At 45.4% G+C, this 24618-nt stretch overlaps 7 protein-coding genes across 9 annotated transcripts; 1 reads left to right on the top strand and 6 right to left on the bottom strand.

The window, feature by feature from the left end:
* Positions 1–333: 333 nt before the first annotated feature.
* On the bottom strand, positions 334–3031 carry DFL_006488 (uncharacterized protein; the record flags this gene model as incomplete). Of its 2 annotated transcripts, none has more annotated exons than XM_067635925.1 (9): positions 334–737; positions 825–1263; positions 1329–1575; positions 1640–2085; positions 2260–2280; positions 2442–2554; positions 2634–2811; positions 2896–2961; positions 3008–3031. In XM_067635925.1, 9 exons carry the CDS (start codon positions 3029–3031, stop codon positions 334–336), a joined length of 1938 nt encoding a protein of 645 aa, XP_067490307.1. The 2 variants fall into 2 exon arrangements, with proteins under 2 accessions (XP_067490307.1, XP_067490306.1); XM_067635924.1 differs by having other exon boundaries at positions 2233–2280.
* A 2820-nt stretch (positions 3032–5851) lies between these two features.
* DFL_006489 (uncharacterized protein) lies at positions 5852–7990 on the bottom strand (the record flags this gene model as incomplete). Its single annotated transcript, XM_067635926.1, has 1 exon — positions 5852–7990. The coding sequence occupies one exon, from the start codon at positions 7988–7990 to the stop codon at positions 5852–5854; it is 2139 nt and encodes a 712-aa protein (XP_067490308.1).
* Positions 7991–9575: 1585 nt separating this feature from the next.
* On the top strand, positions 9576–10334 carry DFL_006490 (uncharacterized protein; the record flags this gene model as incomplete). The annotated part of the gene is made up of 2 exons (XM_067635928.1): positions 9576–9965; positions 10050–10334. 2 exons carry the CDS (start codon positions 9576–9578, stop codon positions 10332–10334), a joined length of 675 nt encoding a protein of 224 aa, XP_067490309.1.
* A 321-nt stretch (positions 10335–10655) lies between these two features.
* On the bottom strand, positions 10656–10960 carry DFL_006491 (uncharacterized protein; the record flags this gene model as incomplete). 2 transcript variants are annotated; one of them, XM_067635929.1, is made up of 2 exons in its annotated part: positions 10656–10674; positions 10734–10960. In XM_067635929.1, the coding sequence occupies 2 exons, from the start codon at positions 10958–10960 to the stop codon at positions 10656–10658; spliced, it is 246 nt and encodes an 81-aa protein (XP_067490310.1). The 2 variants fall into 2 exon arrangements, with proteins under 2 accessions (XP_067490310.1, XP_067490311.1); XM_067635930.1 differs by having other exon boundaries at positions 10656–10680.
* A 5356-nt stretch (positions 10961–16316) lies between these two features.
* DFL_006492 (uncharacterized protein) lies at positions 16317–17060 on the bottom strand (the record flags this gene model as incomplete). Its single annotated transcript, XM_067635931.1, has 2 exons — positions 16317–16990; positions 17045–17060. The coding sequence occupies 2 exons, from the start codon at positions 17058–17060 to the stop codon at positions 16317–16319; spliced, it is 690 nt and encodes a 229-aa protein (XP_067490312.1).
* A 1851-nt stretch (positions 17061–18911) lies between these two features.
* DFL_006493 (uncharacterized protein) lies at positions 18912–20009 on the bottom strand (the record flags this gene model as incomplete). The annotated part of the gene is made up of 4 exons (XM_067635932.1): positions 18912–19696; positions 19765–19817; positions 19896–19911; positions 19982–20009. The coding sequence occupies 4 exons, from the start codon at positions 20007–20009 to the stop codon at positions 18912–18914; spliced, it is 882 nt and encodes a 293-aa protein (XP_067490313.1).
* A 2915-nt stretch (positions 20010–22924) lies between these two features.
* DFL_006494 (uncharacterized protein) lies at positions 22925–23925 on the bottom strand (the record flags this gene model as incomplete). The annotated part of the gene is made up of 3 exons (XM_067635933.1): positions 22925–23578; positions 23639–23763; positions 23844–23925. The coding sequence occupies 3 exons, from the start codon at positions 23923–23925 to the stop codon at positions 22925–22927; spliced, it is 861 nt and encodes a 286-aa protein (XP_067490314.1).
* Positions 23926–24618: the final 693 nt, after the last annotated feature.

Consider the following 24618-nt stretch of genomic DNA (forward strand, 5'->3'; position numbering starts at 1 on the left):
ACATTCTATACATCTACTTGTCGAAGAGCAAGACCAGAAAACCTGAACATTTGCGTATTATGGGTGAAAAAATTGGTGTATCTCAGGGTGAAATGCTTCTAGTCCCACATTTCTATTAGCAATATGGTAAATATAAACAAGTGCTGGTAACCGAAACTCCATTAGACCAATACAGAGAATAACTTAGAAGGCACAAGAGGTTAGAAACGAGTGACGTGAAGGGTAAGAAGGAAAAAAAAAGGGGGGGGGGTATAATACAAGGAAAAGAAAACTTGGAAGGGATATCTTTATTCAAAGCAAATCGGATAACAGTCTATCAAACCCAACCGCATTCTACAACTCCTCAATTTCCAAAACCTTAGATTGCCAACCATTCGTCCCCGCAATCTCTACAGCTCCATTTTTACCACCATTTCCTCTAATGTTAGCCTGGTAGTATATCCGGACTTGTTCGCCACCTTCAACCCAGCCGACAACTGCTATCGAGCCTCCTTCGACTTGACCTAAGCTGATGTAGTTTGTAGTGCTACTGCTAACGATAGCTCGGGTGTCGAATGTTCCAAGGTTGTCGAAATCGGGGAATGCTTTCTTAGACTGTCCTAGGCCACTTATGACGCTTAGGCGGCCGGATGCGTCGAGGTACCATAGACGAATGGTATGATTTGAGGCCTCGTTGACGTAGATGCTAGCGGTGATGTAAGCACCGGATGGGATTGATGATTGTGGAATAGTTTCAGCTGTTGTTTTAGATATCATGTTAGCACTACTCTGGCCTGGATAGACTCTTTTTTTAAAAAAAAGCGTTAAGGGAAGACATTTCTTACCATAAGAACTATCCCAAGTCCCATCATAACCCGGGAAATGCCTTAGATTTCCATTTCTGCCCTCATAGAAAAGATGTGCGGTTTCTTGTCTCGTGCTTGTCGAGTTCTCTGGAGGCAGATGTGCGATAGTAACCTTGGCTTGTGGCGAACATGTCTCTAGCTGTTGGTCGGTGATGAACCACCTTGGAGTCTTGTTTGCATCGTACGCAAGTTCTCGAACGCGGGCTGCGGCCCTGTCGACGTAGTAGATACGGATCCGATAACCGGGTCCGTTGTCGTCTTTGTTACCCCACCAGGAAGCTCCCATGCCTGAACCTTCTGATACGAGGACGCCGTAGTTGGTGAGTGGAGCTAGGGTGCCCATTCTCCACCTGGTGCCCTGTGGGCTGCCGATAGCGTCGTATAAAGTTCCATTTTCCGCGGTGTAGAAAAGAGATATCTAGTTTAAGAGAGTTAAGATTAGGACCACCTCCATTTTTTAAATGAAGACGAAGGAACTCTTACAGTATCACCATCTGGTGCTTGAACGGCCGCAATGGAGGAATTTAGGCGTGGTGGTGGATCTAAGCCCTCCAGTTTTCCGATCTGAATCCAATCCTGGCCTCTAATAATAGTCCACATCCAGATATCAGGAGTATCTACATCCTGGAAGAGATATGTGAGACTGTTGTAATTTTCTTGGTTTGGGTCCGAGGACTTGACAGCAGCAAATGTTCCAGGTGTTGGAAGCCTTGGTGGAGCGCTCGTCGTGCTAATCATTCATATTAGAAGGGAGTGCCATGGGATATATATAAAATTGAGTCTAAAATGCTTACCTTGTAGGACCTGCACTTGTAGTCGTATCAGTAGTAGTCGCTGTCCCTCCATTATCTTGCCCAGCACTATTATTATTATTGTTCTTCCCAGCAAGGGCGCCACCAACACCACCACCGACTGCTGCAGCGACAACCACGACAGCTGCCAAGATCAGAACAAAGAATACCCATCTCTTCAGACCGCATATCCGGTCTTCTCGTTCAGGTGCAGGAGGACCGCCATTGAACTGTGGATGTCCACCTCCCGCTGCATAACCTTGTTGTGCATAGTGCTCTGTGGGTGGTGGCGGCGGCGGCTGCGGCGATCCAGGATAATTCCCTCCCAGACTGGCTACCGGAATTGGTGAAGAATGGGCAGGGTCGTTGGATGGGTGTTGGAGCTGTTGGAATAATTTATCGGGTGGTGGTGGCAGCGGAGAGTCGACAACTTCCAGGCCCGGTTGATCCTTTAAATCCCACGAAACAGAATGAAGTTAGAATACAACCTTATATGACGTTTGTTGGCAGGAGAAACGAAGAAAGTAGATGAATCGCAATCTGATAACGACCGAGACATTTTGTCGTCGAAGCACCTTGGTTTCTTGGCCCCTTACCGTCGTATGGACAGGTTCATATCTCACCGAGTATCGATTCGCCATCCTCTACAATCCCTCGAGTTAAATCTCTATAATGAATTCGAAAACCAACTGCAGTATTTTAATCCCAGTTTTCCCCCAAGAAGCCTCCCTAACGTTATAAACAAAACCCAGTGGATTGAAAGTCGAAATTATCGCAACAAACAAATATGACGAAACAACCGAACCCCAAATAGAAAACTCGCGGAGTTTTTCTGCCAGTTGGGGCCTTCTGTTGATATTATACTTGACGAGGAACCCATCCCAGATGTCAGACCGTCAGATTCGCACCCAAACCTGGCTAGTCTGGGTTAGCGGATGGGTCCCAAAGATGTTTGACACCAATTAGTTTGAAATACGAAGACAAAAGTAGTACTAACCACATCGAAACACCCTGTTCAACCTCAAATCCTTGGCTTGGAGACTTTTAGTCGTGAGGATCGGAAGGAGCCTGACCCAACAGTCTGATTTACCGCCCTGGTCCTTTAACCCATGCCTCTGATCACACCAGCGCAAAAGCTGTGCTAGTCTTCCCCTTTTCGTGTTTCCTTGCACATTCTTTTTCAATTGTCAGCCGTCTTCCATCGAATACTTTGGTTGGAGAATTTAGAAACACTTCTGCAACGCCTTGGGACGACCCACTTTCGTTATTGGTGTTGACAGGAATAGGTACTGATCCGAGTATGCATCTCGATAATGAAGCGCTGCCTGTGCATGCAGATCTACATGCCTTCCTGTTCTTCGGTGTATGTACGTATGTAAAACTTCGAAGGGTCATGCAGAAAGGTGGTTAGCCCGCTAGAATTTAAATGGTCTCACCCCATGGCCAGTAAGCGGCTCCACCCGTTGTAAAATCTGCCTAACACCATGACATCTTATTGGTCGCCCAGCCCGGTCGTCGCAATTTTTAACGAAAGAATTCCCAAATAAAATGAGAAGGACCTCTTGCAGAGTGTGAAAGGAATAACAGCAGCACCAATCGAAAAAAAAAAAACTATTTTGGGTCTCAAGCCGAAGAAAAAGTTTGGTCGACGCTGGGTCCTCTGCACCAATCGTTACCGAGTCCTTGCATCGATACCCCGCAGGGAGGCGATTTTCGTGCTGTTGAGCCGCATTTTGGTACTCCAGTTGAAGATGAACGCCTCCTATCCAAGATCTTGGAGGAACCCCACCGTGTACCGATTTGTTGCCTCGCCGAGTCATCGATAATACGGCATCCAGAACCCGAGACCCTGTCCGCGCGCAATTCGATCTTCAGGTCAGATACTGCATTGAGGAACGGCGATTTGAAAGATTTCGAAAAACAACTCAAGGATGCATGTTGTGACATTCAAATGCATCCTCTCAGCCTTTTCGAAGTTCACGATCTTGTTCAACTTGCTAAGACCTGGAATTTCGAGCTCAACGTGATGCCCCAGAATAACAACGCCACGAGATCGAGACATATGAAGCCTTCTCGACTAACATAACTAGCCGCCCGCGAATTGCTGGCCAGCCAGCTTAGCTTTGACAGCGAACACCGATGTAGCGCCGATCTGCAGTGCCTCTCTGCACCGCCAATGGTCTATTTGTAGATGCCAAGTGCAAGTAAACTGCGAGGTTGCTATTAGAAATAGGTCCATAGACGGCAACACGAAAAGTCTCGCACTTTGATGTATCCGTCAGCAGTCCTGTACCACCCAGTCTGCAGCCATCGTGACCCAAATTCGGCTGAACGCATGCATTTCTCGGACCCAGCTCGGTGCTGTTGGGGCCTTGATTTCTGATACCCTATCGGCTGAAGTTAACAGACCTGCATACGGGATACATGAGTTGATTAATAAGAGGGTATAGTTTCCCCTTGTAAGGTAGGGTCTATAGCATGGCAGTTGAACATGAGGGAATTCGGAAACGTAACAAAGTCGCCTCAGGTTGACAGATCCCGTTGACACTAGTAAAAAACATCAAGAGCCTCATATTTACGAGCTTTTGTGGCTCCTTAGTATTGGTCATATTGACACCATCTACAAACGTATACATTAGCTCTTCTCCAAAACCAGGGTCTTGGGAGAGGCGGACCGTGTCACAGGAACAATGTGTCGAGCCGCGCGTTGTGGGGGCGTAAAAGTATGTGTCCCTGGATTGAATTTATGCTGGAATGCTGGTGCACCGGTTTCCTATGCTAATTACCTGTAGTTAACGAAGAGTAAAGGAGAGAAAACAAGTGCCGTAGACACACTTGATATACCTCCTTCTTCACGACCCCGACAGACGTTCTTCTTAATCGAGACTTCAGGTGTAACAGTACTGAATCTTGATACACATGTAATTGTAAATCTTAAGGCAATGAAATAGCCAATAAAATGCCTGGACTTTATTAAGTTCCTTGATATCAGCGTTTGTTTCATTGATAAACAATGTGCATCGATCACGCCCGAGCTGCTCTACAAAACCTCAACCCCTACAAATCACATCTCCGACCTCCGAACCGCCATATGCCATCCGCCACAAATTCCATTTTCTTAATCGTCTTCAATATTCCACTCCCCAATGTCAAAATAAAATGCCTCGGACAACCATAAAGTTATGGGCCATCTAAAACCTCTACTTTTTCTTTCCAAAATATTTCCGTGTTGGTCTTTTTCTGCTATTTTGAAGCCCAAAAGTATCATGCGATTTTGATGCGTGGAGACGAAAAGAAAGCGTCTAGAGGATTCCAGGGAACGTATGTGCGGTGGGTATAGTGTGTGATGGAATTTATAAAAACTGATGTTGGGCTGCTTCCCCCCCGCCCAATCCATTACACGGCCAGGTCTAGGTACGAGTCTACTACCGGAATACCCTATCAATAGAAATCACCAGCATTAATCACGATTTATGATTCTCCACCTGATTTCATGCGCCGGTATCCGTGGGTTGGCCATTGCACATACTGTAGCCTTTGAAGACTGAGCTTTAGATACCGGGTTGTCTCGTACTCAGACCTGGTCGGATACCGGGTTCTCAGGGAAAAGACTAGCCCCAGTTTGATAACATTGCATTGTACTTACATACATGCGTATGCGAATAAAATACAATTTATAGATGTACAGGCAACTAGGTATTAATGGTACTTTAGCAAGGGATTGCGAATGTCAAGCCGCCCCGCATGGTTCATCCGGTCCAAAGACTGTTGGAATTTGAGATGTCTCTGATAGCTTTGTGTTGAGACAATCCCGATCATTCGAACACAAAACATGAAACATAACACTGTCTATGACTAGCTGGCTATAGCGCTGGAGTTAAATGAAGTCCTTCTGTTAACTTGTTGGGCAGTTCTATATAGCCTACAGCAGTGTATCTATCTCGAGGCTTGGCTTGAACATTTTGAGACTCATTAAAGTCATTACAAAAGAAAATGCTCTACCATGTCCGAGAAAATGCCTTCGAATTCAAGACTTGTGTATGTATCTGTGAAAACTAGATACAAGATTTGACCGTAGGTATCATGATGACCAAAAAATAAGCACATTAACAATATACATTAAAATCTCGACTCTATGAAACTACAAAGGCACTAAACTCAAAAAAGAGGAGGGTATTACTCTAGCAAATGCTCCACGCAATGTAACGGTAAATTTTAATAAAACCCTTCCGTCCAGCAGAGTACACCCTGCGCACCACTCCCCTTATGTACCGCTCGTTCATCACAAACTCTTCCAACGTAGTTCCTAACATCATCCATCAACCGCCTGTTTGCACAGCAGGCTACTACCGTCTCTCCTTCTGCCATTTCAATTGGGGGGATGATCATCTTGGAAATCGAGGGACGGCCACAACTGAATTCGATATCGTCGGATGAGAAGCCACAGGTGCAAACGGTTTCGCAGCAGGAGTTGCCGGTAGCGGCGGCGCAGCAACAGGGTGCAGCTTCATCATCTGAAGAGGAGGAGCCGCTGGATGAGGTGGATATTGTACGGGTGTGAATTTGGGCAGGCTGGGATGGTGTTGGTGCTTGGGGTTCGGATGGTTCCGCACAACAGGGTCCTGCTTTCGGTGGCGGTGCTGGTGTTTCTTTCTTGCCTGCGCAACATGACGCTACTGGATCTCCATTTACCGGCGTAATCTCGTCTACTCCATCCTTATCCATCGTCTTGAGCAAAAGATATTCACTCCCCTTGCTAACAACAGACCCCGCTGCTCCAAATGAATCTCCATCGCCACTCCCGACCACAAACTTTCCATCCTTGGCAGTCTTCATGGTTCCACATGTAACCGCAATGTTAACAAGAACATCAACACCCTTGCTCCTTGCCTTGTTACCCAGCTTCGCTAATCTCTTAGTAAGAAGCTTGAGATCGCTGACGTGCCTAACCGTCCAATGGAAGTGTACTCGCCGTACACATGCCGGATTTGATGCGATTTCTTCAAGGACGGGGAGAGTGAAGGTTACACCGGTTGATGTGGCGATCAAGACAACTGTTTCGAAGGTATTCCATGCTGGTGGTGAGCCGTAGGGGCCTTCGATAAAGGCTTTTAGAAGAACCGGGGCGTTATCGGCGGGACCGCATTTTCGGTGGAGTTGCTTGGAGAATCCGGCTCTTGAACTGATTAGGAGGTGGAGATCTCTACTGCCGTTGTGGGCCGCGACTGGGTTTCCGAGTTCTTTGTGTTCCTTTCCGGGTGGCGGAGGGGCCTCGTACGTATTGGAGATAGAGAATGGATGGGATTCGAACGGTCGGAGGGAGGGGATTGAGAGGTAGATATGTTGTCCTGCTCTCCATTTCATCTTGACGTCTTTGATTACTACTCTGGTCAAATTTTCTTTTCGGTCCAGGATATTGATTTCGGCGGTATGGCCAAAGTGAAGGGAGTAATTTGACTTGCTAGTTGAAGTTTGAGAGGTGTGGATATTACTATATAAGAAGAGAATCGCTCGTAATAATCGATCGAATGCAATAAAAGCAATCCCGAGCCAGACGTTGTAAATGGCGGATTGTGGAACGTGCATATAAAGACACCAGAGAAGAGCACCGACGCTGGCCAAGTGATTGAGATAGAATAGTTCATAGGTAAACCACCGAACCGGAGCAATAGACGTAAACGTAATCCAACCTAGTACACCGAATCCGCCGAACCCATAGCGAACCATAGGCATAATCTCCAACTCGGTTTGCAGGAAGTCCGAAAGATCCCATCCACGCCAAAAGAGCGCCATGTGCACTAGAACCGAAATCAGGATTACTCTGCCGACCCAACGATGTAGCCAGTTGATTCGTTCGCTGGGGATGTTGGTGAGAAGTGTAAAGAGTGAAAGTCGACCGCTAATCAATAAGACAAATGGGATTTGGGTGACGGAGACCCATGCAGCTCGGTATGCGATCTTTTCATAGTACCAATAACCTGAAGTATAAACATTTATCGAAAGCATGATAGCAACCATAGCCATGTATATAAATACGACGACTGATCGACCAAGAGGGAGAGGTGTGAACATCGCCAACAGCGTGCTCTTATTCGTGAATGAACGGACAGAAGGAAGTGCGGCTTCCCGCACCAGGGCAGTTGCGGTTGCCCATATCTGACCTATTCTATTTTTCACCCGGGTAGGATGCGGATTATTATTTGCAGCAGCCTTCAGCCTTGAACGAACGAGGATTCGGTCGACGATATTAAGAACGGTGAGGAAGCCTACGACCACACCGACTATGATCCAATATGTACGGGCGATATCACGGTTGGTTTTGCTGAAAAGGTTGTCGCTCATATCACTAGGCATTTTGGCGGTTATAGAGAGCCGAGCGGCGTCTCACTGAATTTGGGAAAAAGAGAGGGAGAGGAGAGTCGAATTGAGTGTGTTGTCGAGGACGTTGAGGTTTGGTGGGATCTGCCTCTCAATAAACCATATGCATCCTGTTCCAGTCCAACCCTCTCCAGTCTCAAATATCACCCAGTCCCGGGCTCTGCCCTTCCAGAGCACTTCTCTCCGAAGTTTCGACCTCCTTCAAATTGAACTGCTATCCACTCTGCTAGTGTTTCTTGGTCGGTGCTGATGTTCGGTATGATGCAATGCAGTCTGTTGTTGTGGTGGTGCAACCGAAGCAGCTGCACTAGTCCTACCCGAAAGCTGCAGAAACCAGCCTGGTCGTTCGTCGCCGTTCGCGGAGGAAAGAAGGAGATACGATCCCACGGAATCGTTACCCGTGAGATATCTATATATCGATTTAGTAGCTGTGTAGGAACCGTGCCGCCTGACACTTCACCTGCCTACCGATGCCGACATGGAATAGTATGCAGATTCAAACAGAAAGGAAGGAAGGAAGGAAGGAAGGAAGGAGAAACCTTGAATTGAAATATCCTCTCAGCAGTTGGCCACTTTCAAAATCTGGAATGCCTAGAGCCAGGAGGGCCACATGCTTCCTCATCTTGGCCCGTCGTGGCACTCAAATGCCCTGGGTTTGCCATGTATATCGGAGTTCCATTGCCAGCGCTCACCGCCGTCTCATGTGGATATCTGCGACAATAGCTTCATCCTCGAAAAAGCTTCGAGCTCACAAGTTTTGCTAGTGAGAAAACCCAACAGTTTGCATATTGAAAAAGAAAATTCAGCTCAAAACCCCGCGCAGCGGTCAACTTGCAGACTCGTCTAGACCATTTCTGGTAACTGTGGTGGGCCTTCCCGCCAATCGAACGCCTGTTTGCCCTGCCCTGTTCGCAGCGGAGACCCACCTTCCTGCACCAAACCCACTCCGGCGGGGCAACACAGACCCAAGCCAAGAGGTCGTTCATGAAACCAAAGGTATCGTGATTGTCTTTAAAAGAATCTCGGAAGTCGGAAGGCATTTGCTTAGAATATCTTACGCATGTGAGCAGATTTGAGAGTGAATTGGGTGGAGAAATGCTCAGCTTTTGTTTTGGCTTTCTTGACTTCATGGAAAGTCGAAAGGACGGAAGCTAGCGGGTGGTGCATTGGCAATTGCAATGACACACTCCTGCCAGCTGGTGCATGTTGATATTGGCACCCTGAACTTTTCATCCCTTCGTCATAGATTCTGGCGAAAATATTGTACACCATTCCTTTTCAGCACATTCGCCAGGCACCAGAAGATGTTCGATCCGCTAATTAGCGTAAAATTGCTAGGTTGGCGAGCCTGCCTTGCCGTTTGTGATGACGCTGCAGGTGTTTTCCTGCTTACGTATAAAATCAGACCCGTCGCGCCCAGACTTTAGTGACGCTCGCCTCTTTTCTTGTCAATTTCTTGTCACTCTTGGCTACTACGCTTTCTCCATCGATAACACTGACGTATCGAGATTTTCAACTTTGTTGTATTTTACACACGCAACGCAGAATTCCATCACCAAAGATGTTATTAAATTCAGCTTGTTTGTTGACTCTTCTCCCTTTCGCTACCGCCCATTTCCTCCTAAACACTCCTCCAACAATTGGGTTCTCAGATGACGATGAAGGTACATACCCTTGCGGTAGCTTCAATGTCACAAGTCGTAAAACCGTCACCGATTTCCCGATTGCTGGTCTTCCTATCTCCGTTACATCAACACACCCGGAAGATACTTGGTTCTTCAGAGCTGCGCTATTGAATGATACCGAAAACTGGGTCGATCTGTTGCCCGCGATATCACAACAGGGTACTGGAGATTTCTGTAACCCCAGCGTTCCGGGGCCGGCTGCATGGGAGGGAGAGGATGGTGTTGTCCAGATCGTGGCCATTGCTCCCGATGGGTTCCTTTTCCAGGTAAGATCGGAGATCTAGATCATGATTTATGGGCATAGTGGTGTGTTTCTAAAGACAAATACTAATTACTTTGTTAAAATATAGTGCGCTGCTGTCAAGTTCGTAAGAGGATCCGCTGCGGCATCCGGAAGCTGCAAAAACGGAACAAAAGTCTCAGCGGAGTTTACAAACGAGAAATTGGTTCTGAATGCACAAACTACGAGCACTGGTGGTTCTGAAGCTACCGAGACGGCTACTAGGACCGGTGGGTCAGCAACGCAAACTTCGGCTTCGGGTAGTACTACAACGCCGAATGCGGCTGTAAGGAGGGATGGTGGGCCGGCGGTTTTGGGAGGGGCTCTCGGAGTTCTCGGGTTGTTGTTCATCTAAGATGGTTTGTCTGTGTTGGTACCTAAGACACAGTGTAGTTTGTTTAGTTTCAATATAGTGTGGTCTCGGGTCGCCAGACATAGTGTAATGTTCTAATGTAGTCAACTGTATGGTCCTTGCACCCTTTAAATTCTCCCAATGAATGAATACGTAGGGTCACGTTAGATCGATATTCTTACACTTTAATCGTACAATCCAAAACCTTGACATTCTAGCAGCCCCGTTTCCAAAGATTCCAAAACCATTCGTACATTACTATACTTGTAAACAAAACTTTTATCAGACGAAAACTTTTGATGTTGAACTTTGTACGCCAAACGTTCATTTCTTCGACTCGGGCCTATGTCTTCTTATATTAGTGCTCTTCTGATGCATCAACACAACGTAGGAGAAGCTCACATCTCGGTGATAATCTTGCTGTTTGCTGCTCTCTTGGCTTCCTTCCATGCTGGGGGAGTACGGATGCCGTCACGGACGTCTTCTTGACGGGTTAGGTCCTGACCAAGGATTCTACCACTGGAAGAGTCAACAGGGCCGACCTGTGGGGAGAGGGAGGGGGGGTTTCCGGATTGTCCTTCGCGGATGGCGGAGTTCACTTCGGAAGACTTGGAGGAGTTGTTGACCATTTTGGCGGTAGTATGTTTAAGTTTGATCTCGAGTACTTCTTTTAGTTGGGTGTAATTTATAAGTCTTTCGGTATATTAACGATGGTGTCATTTCCTCTGAATAGCATCGTGGAAGAATTTTGGTAGGACAGTAGCTTTTATATCAGGTCAAACTCTAAGTAACTTCCGACCTGCTGACCGATTTTCCAACCCGCCTGTTCAATGACGCAAAAAATGGGCTTACTTAGCCACAAAAAAGGTGCTGGGCGGCCATTCAGCGAGATGTAGTAGGGCAAGGGCATAGGTACTTAAAGCGTATGTACACGAAACCGGAGGGTTTCTAGCTTAAAAGAGAAAATTCTTAGAACGGGACGATCTTATGATTTTCGCAATGAAGCCGATGGTTGACAGAGAAAGTCGTCATTGAAGCTCTTGGTGGTGGGCGCTAGTTTCAAGTCTTGGCATGTCTGATGCCAAAGGAAGGTATGTGGTATTTTGTGTGTTGTCTTTTTCTAATGGTCTTCCACCGTTTGGGGCAAATGCAAGCGAGAGGTGGAGAAATCCGAGGAAGTGGAAAGTTAATCGATCTGCGGGAGCACGAGGTTGGAAATTTAGAGGCGTCTTAATTCATTTGATAGTTGACGTTTGCGTAAATACCTAGATCAAGAAGCTACTTATATAGGTAAGTGCTGAATTCAGAGCTTAGAGCTTGGAGTTTTCATGGAGCTGGCTAGAGTAGCTTCGAAGCCCGTGGCAATATCGTATATTGACGACCTTAGAATTGATAAAGGTTTCACATAATTAAGCGTGCCACGGCACGGGGTCGTTTAATTAATTGATCGAGATGACTCAGGAACGAGGTACTAGTGCAGCAATTCTCTAATTTCGCCACGGCTTGGCGGATATGATCACCGTAATAAGGATCCACTGGCCAGCTAGTCGGAATAATGGTATCTAAAGGTCCCTTATGACAATGATACTCTGCGTCTAGGCATCGAGGCTGAATTATGTTTGCGAATTGTGATATAATGTTGCAAGACTTCACTTCCATAGATCCATGTACGTAGGCAAGTTATATATATCGATAGATAGGACAGGTCAGCCAGAAGACAAGAATCCACCCCATTTACAGCGCGCTGATGCATGCAAATTCCATATCGTCGCTGACACCAACAAATATTCGGCTAGTAACATTCTGAAGATTTCTAATTCACGCCTAACATATACTAATTTGGAAGAAAGAAGTTACTTGTTTATGATAGAGGCAGGATGTATACAAGAAAACATCGTAGGTAGGGTATTCAAATCCAAAACGTATTGAATAGCCGACTTTTCAATAATATACTATATCAATTGTATATTGTCAGGTGCGGAGGAATTAGGAGTCAGCTGTGAACTTTCGCCAACATACGGGTATTATATTCTCAGCCGGAGCGAATCAAGCAAAAGGCTAATTGCAAGTCGAAATGTAGTATCTATGAGCTAAGCTACCACAGCCCTGGACCTTCTAATTTCTTATCGTGTTGAGCTTCTTTAGAACATAGGAAACATATGAACCGTGAAATGATAAGTAAGGCACGTGCACATATTTGTACCAGTGCGGCAAAGTGGTACGTATTTGCGTTTTGTTTCCAATTTTTAAGGCTTTCCTGCATTTGCGTTGTACTAACGCATACGCTGACCCTTTCCAAGCCCTGGCACCTTGACTAGCCATATATACTCGGCGTGAGATTCATAAGTCATAGTCTATGGGGTTGACATTAATATTGATCAAGATTGATGTGACAGCTCTCAATCCCGATATCGGTATCATAGTGGGCCGTTCTACCCCATATTCCAAGCCACAGAGTTTAGCTGCATGTTAAGGATGTGAAAACAGCGATACGTGAATGATCGACGTATGTGCCTGATAGAATCTTCTTTACCAACATCAAATTACTCAATTTCTATAGACTTCGTTGATTTAAACGTTGGCTAATATTTAGGCACGGTTGGGTAGACTAAACTATTTAGTTTCAATATTGTTAAGCTGGTAGACCTTACTAATATCGCCTAATTCATGCGGGTCTATATGCGCGGGGAACAAACTGGCTTTTTGAATTGTAACTAAGCCGCATAGTCTGCAGGGACTATGCATGAATGCAACTAGCACAAGACGCGGGGCAAAGTTAATTGAGAGCGGTTTGCGTGCTACAGGTGCTCAAATGAGGTTTAGTATTAACGGACACCTTGTTGATACTTGACTGGGTGCATGTGCATATGTGGGGCCGAGCTTCCTCGAGACCAGGGTCGGGCATGCTTGAAGTAACTTTTAGGCTCGCTCAAAATCAACCTGATGCTTGTAGGTTCATATATATATGTTGCTTCTATTGATCCCTAGGATGTTTAGGGCTGATAGTTTTTGAGACACCGACTTTCTTGCGGAACAGGGCCCTCATGGATATGCCTGGAACCTGATCCGATCTGAATCCGATGACCTGTTATTTAGATATGCTGGCACCTGTGGCGCACAAGCCGGTATCTGCTAATTGGGTCTGTAAAGTTGACGGTACATCTGGATTCATTACGTTCAAGTACTTGGTGGATGCTAGTGGAAGGCGGAGTTTACTAAGCACGAAATATCTGAAGAATCGAAAATTCAATGACAATTTTAAGAATGTTCCTAGCTGGGCATACTGGAAAACGGACAAGATATATGGCTGTGGGACCCATATGGAGGGTTCACCTTACCTCGAAGCGCTAGAGGCTTCCAAAGAGCATTTAACCTTTTCAAGCCGAGTAAGAGCGTCTTTTCTCACCCTTTGGATTTCTATCACGTCATGTGCTACCCGCCCTCTTCATCCGCTAACCAAATTTTTGTATCCCTTCAGTCATCCAAAGTACGGCCGCTGCCGACCCTCATAACAAATGGTCCAAAACCGAAATTTCAAAAACACTCAAATTCTGCTTTCGAGCCTTTGCCCACATCCCACCTGAAAAGAAAGACAGTATTTTCTAAAAAAAATTAAACGTCTCGGATTTTCGTCTGGTAACGATGCCAACGCTGTGCATGGTAATCTCGAGGATCTAAGGAAGCACCTTACACCCGATGAAATAGAGATTTTAGAGATTTTACGAAGTAGGCGTATGGTTCGGGATGATTTGTTTGAAATGGATAGTTTTACACTGGATACTATTGAGGGGTACGCGCTGAATATGGTGAGGGGTAAGTTGGGGCTTATGAAAGCTGAGCAGCAAAGACTGATAAGGTTAGAGTGTTTACGCCTGAGTATTTGGAGGGGAAGGCCCTGGGGATCAGAGAGGGTAGTATTCATTTGCCCGCTTCTAAGGTTTAGTTTGTGTAATCTATCCTGGTTTCTTTAAGTTTTTAAGTAGCTATGCCTGCATATGTGCATATGGGTGATATATGTTATGTTACTAGATTAAGAAGTCAGACAGATTGCCAATGAAGATTTCAGTCGACTTGATCTGATTAGGAGCCCTTAGGTCTTAGCGAAGTCATGGACATCGAGAACACAGCTGCTCAGAGAGTAGTTTGGCAAGCAGTATAGTATAGTACCTGCCTTGGAAGTAGACGCTCAGAGCATAAGTGCGCCTCAGTTTGTGCAACCAACTCAAACAGGACAGGTCACAACACAGTAAAATTGTGGTATTTTTTGCCTTGCCTAAGAGTCGACGTCAAGACAGAAAGTCCCGAGTCTTATATATCAGCTTAGAAGCAAGTGTATAAAAGTCATATTTTGTATATTGTAACTTGAGAATATTAGTTCAAGTACTTCTTCGTTGCATCTCCTTGCAATATCTGTTCCTGAGCCTGCTCTTGGATAAGATATTTCTGTAGGATCCCTGATAAGAACACTGCTCCCAGTGTTAACTAACACATCTATCTTAGTTTGAACTTAAAAGATACCTAAGCTAGTCTCAATATACCGGAATCCAAGATCACGTATAGCCGGAATACAATCACCGAAAGAATCAAAAGAAGCATAGAATACCCTAGATTCAGCATATCTCCTGCCGCCCAATGCCCTCGTCCTTTGCAGCCCTCGGTGTCTAGTCCGGCGCTGAAACCTAGCTGTCTCAAGCGGCCGTCTCTATCACCGCCTACCAGTGTACGGAGCCAAAGCCATGACCGAATTATTCAAACAAGGCCGACATCTATCCGCGCCGAAAGGTTCCCTCAGAATTCGCAGACGAATCCTCGAGTTCCTAAACCTTGACGACTTCCAGAACCTCATTTCTGTTTCCCGGCACTTCCTTGCGGCGTATATAAATTCCTCGGGTATTGTTTCAGAAAAGATTAGAAGAAATACTTTCAAATACGATCCAAACTTTGGGCAATACTTTCCAATTGAGTACCCCTGTTGTTTGCTTGAAATTGAAACGATAGGTCTTTACCATTTCCACCGTGGGAAAGTATTTACGTCATCTACGACTTCTCCTGGGCATCGAACGAGATCTTTTCAAAATCTCATGGTGATTCATTGAGGTTCTTCGTCAACATCGGAGCCTCTCGAAAAGATCAAGAGAGTGAAATATCACGAAGCATGTTCTTGTCCGTTAAGGAAAGGGAGTAACTACCCAATATGGTAGAACATACTGCGTTCTCATCGATTTGCACAAAGAGGACTATATGGTCCTACTGCAAAAACCTTCGCCCTCCCGAAGCTTTGGGGAACAAAAGGCATTCTTACGGCTGTTCCACACTACGGCCTTACTAAGAGGGCGTCAACATCATCTCTTGGCTTTGCCTCTACACATCTCAGCCCCACAAAACCGAAACAAATCCCCGCTTTCCGCTCCTCAGCAGGATATATCGAAATTCTCTTCGTGAACAAAATATGGTCCACTCATACCCGTCCTGTACAACCTCATGTTGCTGGAAAGATAGGCACGCGGGTATGACTGTGGGGCAAAGGTCAACGATATTTGTGCAAATAGCACCGTTTTGGTTGATGCTGGAGTTGTTTGAGTGTCAGGGCATGATCAGGTGTTTGGAGACTTATTGAGCTATCAATCCGCTGGAATCGGTGGGTTCTTATATGAAGTGACTGGGGGTATTGGGAAATGGGTATACTGGCGTGTGCTAGTACTCACTAGTATTGTCGACTGAGTTTACGCTGTACTCTTGATAGAGTTAGTGTAGGTTAATATCCACTGGGTTGGTGAAATCGATTAAAGAGTAAAACTACACTAACTAGCTATGATATCGTGAACTCGTGAGCGAAAAGCGAAATAAAACTAATTGCGAAGATAATCCCAATGAAAGAAAGTCAATGAATATCTGGACCCAAACCGTATGTATGCATGTATAAAAGAGAAACCCTGCATCGCAGACAAAAACTGAACAAGCAAGAAGGTAGTAGCTAGCTTTCTGTCAGTCAACCTCCACTACCGTCGGGAACCCCTCCCGTGTATTTTCATCCTCGGCCTGTAACCTTCTTAGATCCTCTTCACTCGTCCTCTCCACTGTCACCGATAGAAAAGCTACACCGCTAGCTTTACTAGTATCAGGTCCCTTAAACCTATCTGTCAACGCCTTCCCAAATTTAACGCCATTCTTCCCAAATGTTCTGCTACTTCTATTACCAGCCTTATTATCCGGACTACTCCCACTACTCTGTGTCCTACGATGTGTCGGCTTTGTAGGAGACGCCGGATCATTCCTTTCAAGATGTGTATGTTCCGCCCCGGTCTGATTAACCCTAATCTTAAACTTCCTAGCATCAGGTCCGCTCAAATCCGCATTAAACCCATCCTTCTCATTATAATTTATTTCAACTTTATATGTCCCATCCTCATCGTTCCAGTGGTATACTAATTTCGCCTTTGGGCCGACTTTTAAAAAGTCCAGATCGTCGTCGGAATCTGTACTGTCGTCTTTGTTGTCGGATGTTACGAGGACTGTGCCTGGTGACTTTGGGGAGGTGTCCTTTGGGGGGTTTATGATTTCGGGAGGGACGGAGATGCCACCGCGGACATCGTAGCGGTAGCGGCGCATTATGCGGCTTGTGTGGTTGTGGAGGATTACGGCGAAGGAGGTGTGGAGACCTGGATATCTTAGTTGGGCTCATTAGTGGAATAGGGTGTGGGAATGTTACTTACCAGCTGGAGGAGGCATGTTGGAAAGTCTTGTGTCCTTGACGGCTATGATAAATATTAATGAACTATAGTATCCCAAGCCTTGTGTACGCCCTTGGAGGGTGGAATTTGATATTTAATGTGATACCCCGCGTTCTATGTGTTGAGTGTGAAGTGGGAACTCTGTTATAATGTGAGTACGATATAGGGTCTTGTGATTGTGATAGTGATTCACGGCAGCGCTACTGCAGGATCAGGCCGGAAAAAAGAGAGGGGACGTTATATTCTACAAAACGACAAGACTTTGAGGTAGTTATGTAGCACAATTAAAAGAAGAAAGATATTAAGGTACTGGGGACAAGGACAGCCCTTTTTAATCTATCGACATAACCATGGTTTAAATCGTTAAGACCGAACCTTGCTTTCTTGATTCAGGGTCGATATTTAGAAGGACCATCCGAGGTGCAGATCCGTTTCTTCACGGAGGGTTTTTGTTGCCTTCAAGGACGAAACGATAGCTTTCCAACCGAAACGGATCTAGATCTGTTTGCTTGATTGTTTCGCTAAAACATAAGGTAGTTTAGCCGATATAGTTTGGGCCTTTTGGTTCCTTGTTTCCGCTGGGTGATGCATGGATTTGCACGGTGGACTGATGTTTTTGGACGTTGAAGCTCAAGGTACTAAGCTAGCTGAACCTCTTTTTGGGAGGCGTTTTTTTCTAAAAATTCCAATTTTGGAATCTATTTTGGGTCCTGCGTCGACGCCTAGTTTGTTATATGCATATGTAGAATAGTCAGGTTTTCTCCACGGTAGATGGTTAACAGGTTAGTCGCAAAAATATGCTTTATGACGAGGTTTTTCTTCTTCTTTCTTCTTCCTAGGATGGAAATCTTCCCTGATTCTCATAAACATTTCTTTCTTTGGGTTGAAGGTCGATACTTCTCGTCGAGGATTTGCTGTTTTTCTTAGCGCCCGTCCATAGTTGTTGCGAAGACCCACACACCTCTTTGACCCCGACCAGCCCTCTGTACTTGCGCATCTCCCCGAACCAGTGGCTTGCAGCCATCAACAATAGGATCACGACGTTTGGTCCACCGCATGCGACAAAGGATTGCCAGATATTAGGGTTTTTATCTGTCCCGCTGATTTCACTGACGTTCATACCGTAGATACTTGATATTAGAGAAATTGGGACGAAGATGAATGTAAACCTGTTCGCAAGAGTGCTCTAGCAGACTTGTCGTTAGCGATCGCGGATTGAAGCCATATTTCGGCGTTCTTTAATAAATCAGTTTGGTTGGTTAAACGGAGAGATTTTAGAGATTGTGGGGATATATTGGGAGGAAATACCGGATATTGGGTGACCGAAAGGGCACAGAGAGTTCGAGGGGAGGGTTGTAGTTTAGCATGAGAATTAAAAATAACTACACCGCACCACCCATTACCGTCGAGATCGGGTTAACATGTATTGAGATTCGAAAGAATTTTGTTTTAGTGGTTCGCGAGCGAGTGGGCCTGAGGGCTGTGAAAACATGCCTGAAAATGGAGCTCTATGCTGTCTGCCGCGATGACCATGCAGGCCTAATAGGTTCGAGGAAAGAATCCGGATAGCGACCTTGATCTAGGTAATTCCCGACTCCTTTGAGAAAGTTTTGAGCCTCGTTCGGATAGATGCCGACACATATATGGGTTTCCGATTCTTCAAATACGCAATTTGTTCCTAATTTAATACTATTCTTGTACGAATAAGGTTGGATAAACTATTTTTTATTTTCAACTGGGAACCTTTATTTTGCCACTTCAAGCGGGTTATATTTACAATTTTGGATTCGACAAGCTCGTCTAAAATCCTTCTTTAAAGGCTACCTCATATGGGTATTAGAGCTACCCCTCAGCAAATAGCCTGCTTAGCATCAATCTTCCCAGTCATCGTACTATCCACCTTAATACTCCCCTGCGCAACCACCGGCTTCCTAACCAACAAATCTCCCACCATCCTCGCAAAAACACCCGCACCACAAGAATTCAAGTGTGTACTATCTCCATTCTCATAATCCATTTTATGCGCTGCAGTCTCTCCAATCCCATTAAGATACCCAATGCTCGTCTGCAATAATTCAATATATTGGGCCCCAATCGCACTCGCCGCACTCCTTGTATAAACCATCCACGCCTCCAAAGAATCCGAAACTTTTCCACCACCAAACCCTCGTCGTGAAAGACTTGTTATGAATACCGGTACCGCGCCGGAGATACCTTTGATTTCCGTACCCATGTTTTGAAGATTTGTTTGGAATTCGGATTGAGAGAGGACTTTTTGGTCGTTATGCCCGAATTGAATTAGTACGTAGCATGGCTTTGGAGCGGTTTTCACGGCGGTAATGAGTTTGGACCAGTCGCCTAGGGATTTGAAGGTTACTGTTGTGGTCCCGGAGTGCGCGAAGTTTGTGCAGGTTACGGAGGAAACGAGGGAGCAGAAGGCGCCGCCCCAACCTTTGTCGTTTGTGACGGTTGAGTCACCGGCTAAGATGAAGGAGGCGGCGATTGGGGCTGTTGAGGTAGTTGTGGTTTTGGTAGTTGTGGTTTTGGTAGTTGTGGCTGCGGTTGTGGATTTAGTGGTGGTTTTGGAGGTTGTGATGGTGGTGGTTTGGGTGCCTGGGATGCATTGGCTGTACCCTGTTGAGACCGGCGGTTTAACTTTGAGATTCCATTATCTTATAGTATAGATTAAAATGAAGACGTACACTCGTTTGAATAGACGCAAGTGCTTCCTGATACACACGTGGTTGGTCCGGTCCTATATGATTCTGTTAGTCCCTGCGTGAGAAATACGAGATTTAGACCCGCAAAGTCGATAGAAAGAATTCAGTACTACCATCCACTCCCGCCACCTAACAAGTTGAATCAGCATCATTTGATACGAAAGTATAGCTCATAGGGAGAGTAAACGGTGCAACTTACACTGTCCCCAAACGGGGGCCTGTCCCATGGCCCTCCCGAGCAAACTAACCACAGCTAAGATTATTGCCGTTTTAGTCATCTCCAGTATTGGGCTGTGTATAGCGAGCCTAGAGTTCGAAAATCGAGTTAAGAATCACGTTAATTTGTTCAAACAAATATATCGCATGCGCGCAATCGATGTTTTGAAGGATGGCTGAATATTTGGGAAGCAATGGAGACCGAAGTGATCCTAACTGGCTTATAATTATGCTCCCCTCATTGTCAATACTTTTTACTTCTTCTTTAAATATATTATGAATACATGATGGCTTGACCGGTAGCCTCGCCCAGTCTCTACATGTATATTCCGAACCATGGTTCTAAAAACTGCAAGGGGCGGGGACCGGTAACGAATAGTTCCGCAAATCTGACTAGGTAGCGGAGCAAAAAACGCAAGGGTTATAAGCGAAACAGAGTTTATGCTTAAGCGGTCCGTTATTCCTTCGGTATTTTCGATATGTAAAAAAAATGTGCTTATTTAATTCAGTAGATACCTAGGTATCTGGGAGACAGCTAGGTTATAGTTGAGATATCTATGTTTAGACGGACGCCATGGGGGATAATCGTCCGGTGACGGCTTAAAATCTAAGTATCTAATTCGAGGAAGAAATATGCCCGAATTCGCGAAGAGGTTACTGGGATTTTGGGGCTGCGTCAGATATATGGCTAAAGTCGACGGGTAACAAGGTATGCATGTGTGTATGGACTTATATATTCGCATTGAAGTATAGATATAATTAGCTTCAAGCCTATAGCTGTAGCTACAAGAACTAAAGCCTAAAACTAAAATACACACATTTTATGCTCTAAACAAAGGAAAATTGAGATCACAACTAATGACAATTTTCTGGTTGGCAAAAAACTAGCAGTATCTAGTGCACGATCCTCTTCAATGTGAAGACTTAACAAATGCCTCTATGCGCGGCCCGCACAGATGAACAAGGTCGGGCTTGACTCCACAGCATTTCGCATTGATGGATATGGATTTCATAAATGGTTAAGAATGATGGTCGGAAATCGTGGTAACGTTGACTCCTTTGCTTGATGTGGAACGTTTACAAAAGTTGACAGGACTCCTGCAGACCGGCCGTTAACCTACATAATAATGGCTCTCGAAATAAGATTAAGGGTAATACAGAATCTGAAAACCTCCAAGGAGCATTTTTACAGCAGTGGTATCTGGTAATATTATGAGCGACAACAAATGCGAAATGCATGAAGCATCAACAGCTTTAAAGGACAGGTTTTAAAACCACAAAGCAACAAGAAGGGTGTAGTCTCGGGGTACATGGAGAACAGTAAGAATTGGCACGAAAAATATCCTTTTAATAATATATATGTGGGATTAAGTGAGCTAGCCCAGCGGGAATGGAGTGGGCCGGTCCAGCCATTTTCCTTCCTTAGTGTCGTACTGAAAGTAATGCTTAGGTTTATTGGTCAAATTGAACTCTTTCACTAGGGTTGATTGACCATGAGTTGTAATCATCGCAGAGGTCAGATCAGCTCCCTCATATAAAGCCAAATATTTTCGCGCGGCTGGTAGCACCCGGAGCCGTTATGAAGAATCCGGCTAGGCTCGACAAATCTATTGCGAAAGATTGAACACACAGCATTAGTTAATTCGTTGACAAAACGATCGCACATCAGAAAATTCAGCTTACGGGGCTCTATTAGTTTGTTTTGGGATCTTGGGTTCCGACAACAATGTTCACCGGCTGATAGCAGTTGACACCAACATTGAGAGAATTCTCATCTTTGTGAGGGTTATCGTTGCTCAGAGCCCAGCCTCCGAACGCAATGTGATCGCATGATTGGCCGAGTTCACAAAGCTGCCAAACGCCAGCGAAAGTAATCTCAGCGCCGGGGTTGGGAATCGAGGTCGTCCAATTCAGGCCATATTGAGTGGTCCAGTAAACGTCCACATTAGCCACGATAGTCTGTGACTTGTATACGACGTTGAATTTCGGTTTGCTTCCCGGTGATGAAACCGACTTGGCTACCTGGAGCTGGTATTTGTTCTTGGACAGAGTCTCCAGATCGTTGTTATTCTCCTGGATAGTGGCGTTTCAGACGGTTCCTTCGGCACTCGTCATTTTGACGTTTTAATTTTCGTGAAATGATAAGAATAACTTTCGGCCAATTCAATACTTAATAGTTTAAGAAAGTCCTTGAATTTAAAAGAAATGTTTGTTCAAGCTGTTTCTGAAGATACAATTGCACATAGTGGAAGGTTTGTGGTTAGAGGAGGTGATATGGCCTTTTATGTTCTTACAATTGCTGGCACAAATTATAGGAACCTAGAAACTATATTGCCCACCAATTAGAAATAGATCGTTGTTTGACTTTCACACTTCCAACAGCCTACATTCAGATTCGTCTGGGTTAGATATGTTACCGTGGCTGACCGTGCACAACTTGAAGTCATGCAACATCCTATTCTTTTGGTACAATCCCGCATCAGATCGCGGACAATGACAGCTATTCAGTCGATAGGCACCTATGACCTTGTCCAGTTATTTCAACGGCTGAGACCTTATTTGGGTGATGATCGATGCTAGGCACTGTCCTGCTCGTGTTGTATGAATATGCCTGCGGACTTTCGGAGGCATACTTCCCTTGTGTTACAGAGCAAATGTGTTGAAGTCGTGACAGCCTATTTCGGAAATACAACGCAACGCATTTACCCTCCTTCCGAGACTAGAAGCCCGCGGGAATGCCCATTGATGCGAGGACGGTAATGGCATCCATTGACTGTCACAGATTTGGCCTCACAACTTCAAACCTATATTCTATATACAGAAGCTCTTTTTCCATTTCATTAGCCATTTTTCATCAACACAACCCATTATACATACAAAACTATCACCCAATGATCCTCCTCCCGTGCACCTTCCTCACTAACTACTAAACATCAGGGAATATGCAGGACAACAAGTTAAAGTCCGAAGTATAACTACATCCACCATAAGTATTACCGCTGGTAGTACAGCCAGTGCTAATAATCTTCAACTGGCTCTGGCACAAAGAATTCTCGACCGCGAAACCACCAAGCTTGATGTTAAGAAGGAAAGTAGTAGACTTCCCGCTAACTGGTAGAACAACCGTGTATGGATCTCCAACCTCAAGCCACTTGTTGTTCGTGGTGACGAGAGAGTTGCAAGCACTAGTAATGACGGTGTCGAGGGTGCTACCGCCGGCGATTTGTGTAGGCTGTGGGATTGGAGAGTTCGATTTGACACACTGGAGAGTTCCGCTAGCACTTGGGAACTGGGATGGAGCGAGGGAGGCCTTGGTTGTGGTTGTGGTTGTGGTTGTGGTTGTAGATGGGGTGGTGGAGCGGGTGGTTGTGGTTGTAGTAGATGCCGTAGTAGTCTTGGAAGTTGTGGTACTAATGAAGACTGTAGTAGTGACGGTTATAGTCACAGGACAAGAAACTGTGGGGCAAGTAAGACCAGAAGTCGTCCTCGAGCTCGTTGCGGTGGGTGCCGTGCCCTTGTTCTCGGTACAGTAACCGTAACCGACAACGATACCTTGACAGTTTCGGGCAAGGGCGGGATTCTGGAGAATTTTTGTTAGTGTGGTTTAGGGAGTGGAGTCTAGAAAGCACCGTATTCATACCCATGCAAGAAAGTCCGCGAGTGGGACACCATCAATCTCTGCGAGAGTATTGCAGTCATCACCTGGTAGTGCCTCAATCCATCGAGAGCACGTCGCAATGATATCGGGCTCAGTTGGCCATGGGCCTTTTTGCCGCTTGAGTTAGCACCGATTTCCACTAAACCAGAAAATCTATAGCAAATTTTTCTTAAAAGGGGATCCTTACTTGTGTCACGGCGTCTGTAACTGACACTCGCGATGCTCTGCTGAATCAGAGCAGCTACTGCAAGTAGCGCCTGGAGCTTCATTCTGACGATGAGAAGACGAAAAATTTAGAATTGCAAAGACCGTGTCTTCCAAGCTATGAAATTTCTTTGGCAACCTTGATACAAGTGCGAGACTCGCTACCTAAATACCAACAGATTAACTAACATCGGGTAGGTAGTCTTGCTTAAATGTAATCCCGCAAACCGCGTCGCACAAAGAATGTGCGAGGATCAATTGTCGTTCCTTACTAGTCCTGATAGCTGTACAAGACGATTCTGGCAATCCGATTGCCGTACGTATCAGGGCCCGGAAAGTAACTCTAAGCTTGCTGGGATTGGGTATTTTGGAGCTTTAGCCCATTCCTCCATGCAGCAAGGTATCGATACTTTTCACATTCCTGGCCTGCTTGGTGAACTCATATCGATACGCTTGGGCCAGGTATGGTGGGTCAGTAAGGGATCCTTGTTCCCGGCAAATGACAAACATATGAACCAATTTACAACACCTCTAAGCTGCTGCCTGAGATGGTATTGCTGGCTAGCAACGGCCGATTGGCCTTTTTGCTAGTAGTACGAAAGTTTCGAGTCTGGGACTGACTTGATCTAGGTCTCCACTTTGTGTCGGATCATTGTTCTACCGGGGAAATGCTTAGACGTTACTTAGATGCTATTGATATGATAAGACAAGTTCGATCTCAGCTGGTGGTATCCGAAAAAATCTAGTAAACATTAGTC

Source organism: Arthrobotrys flagrans (assembly GCF_004000055.1).
Source record: "Arthrobotrys flagrans strain CBS H-5679 chromosome Unknown unitig_9, whole genome shotgun sequence".
In the NCBI taxonomy this organism is placed as follows: domain Eukaryota; kingdom Fungi; phylum Ascomycota; class Orbiliomycetes; order Orbiliales; family Orbiliaceae; genus Arthrobotrys; species Arthrobotrys flagrans.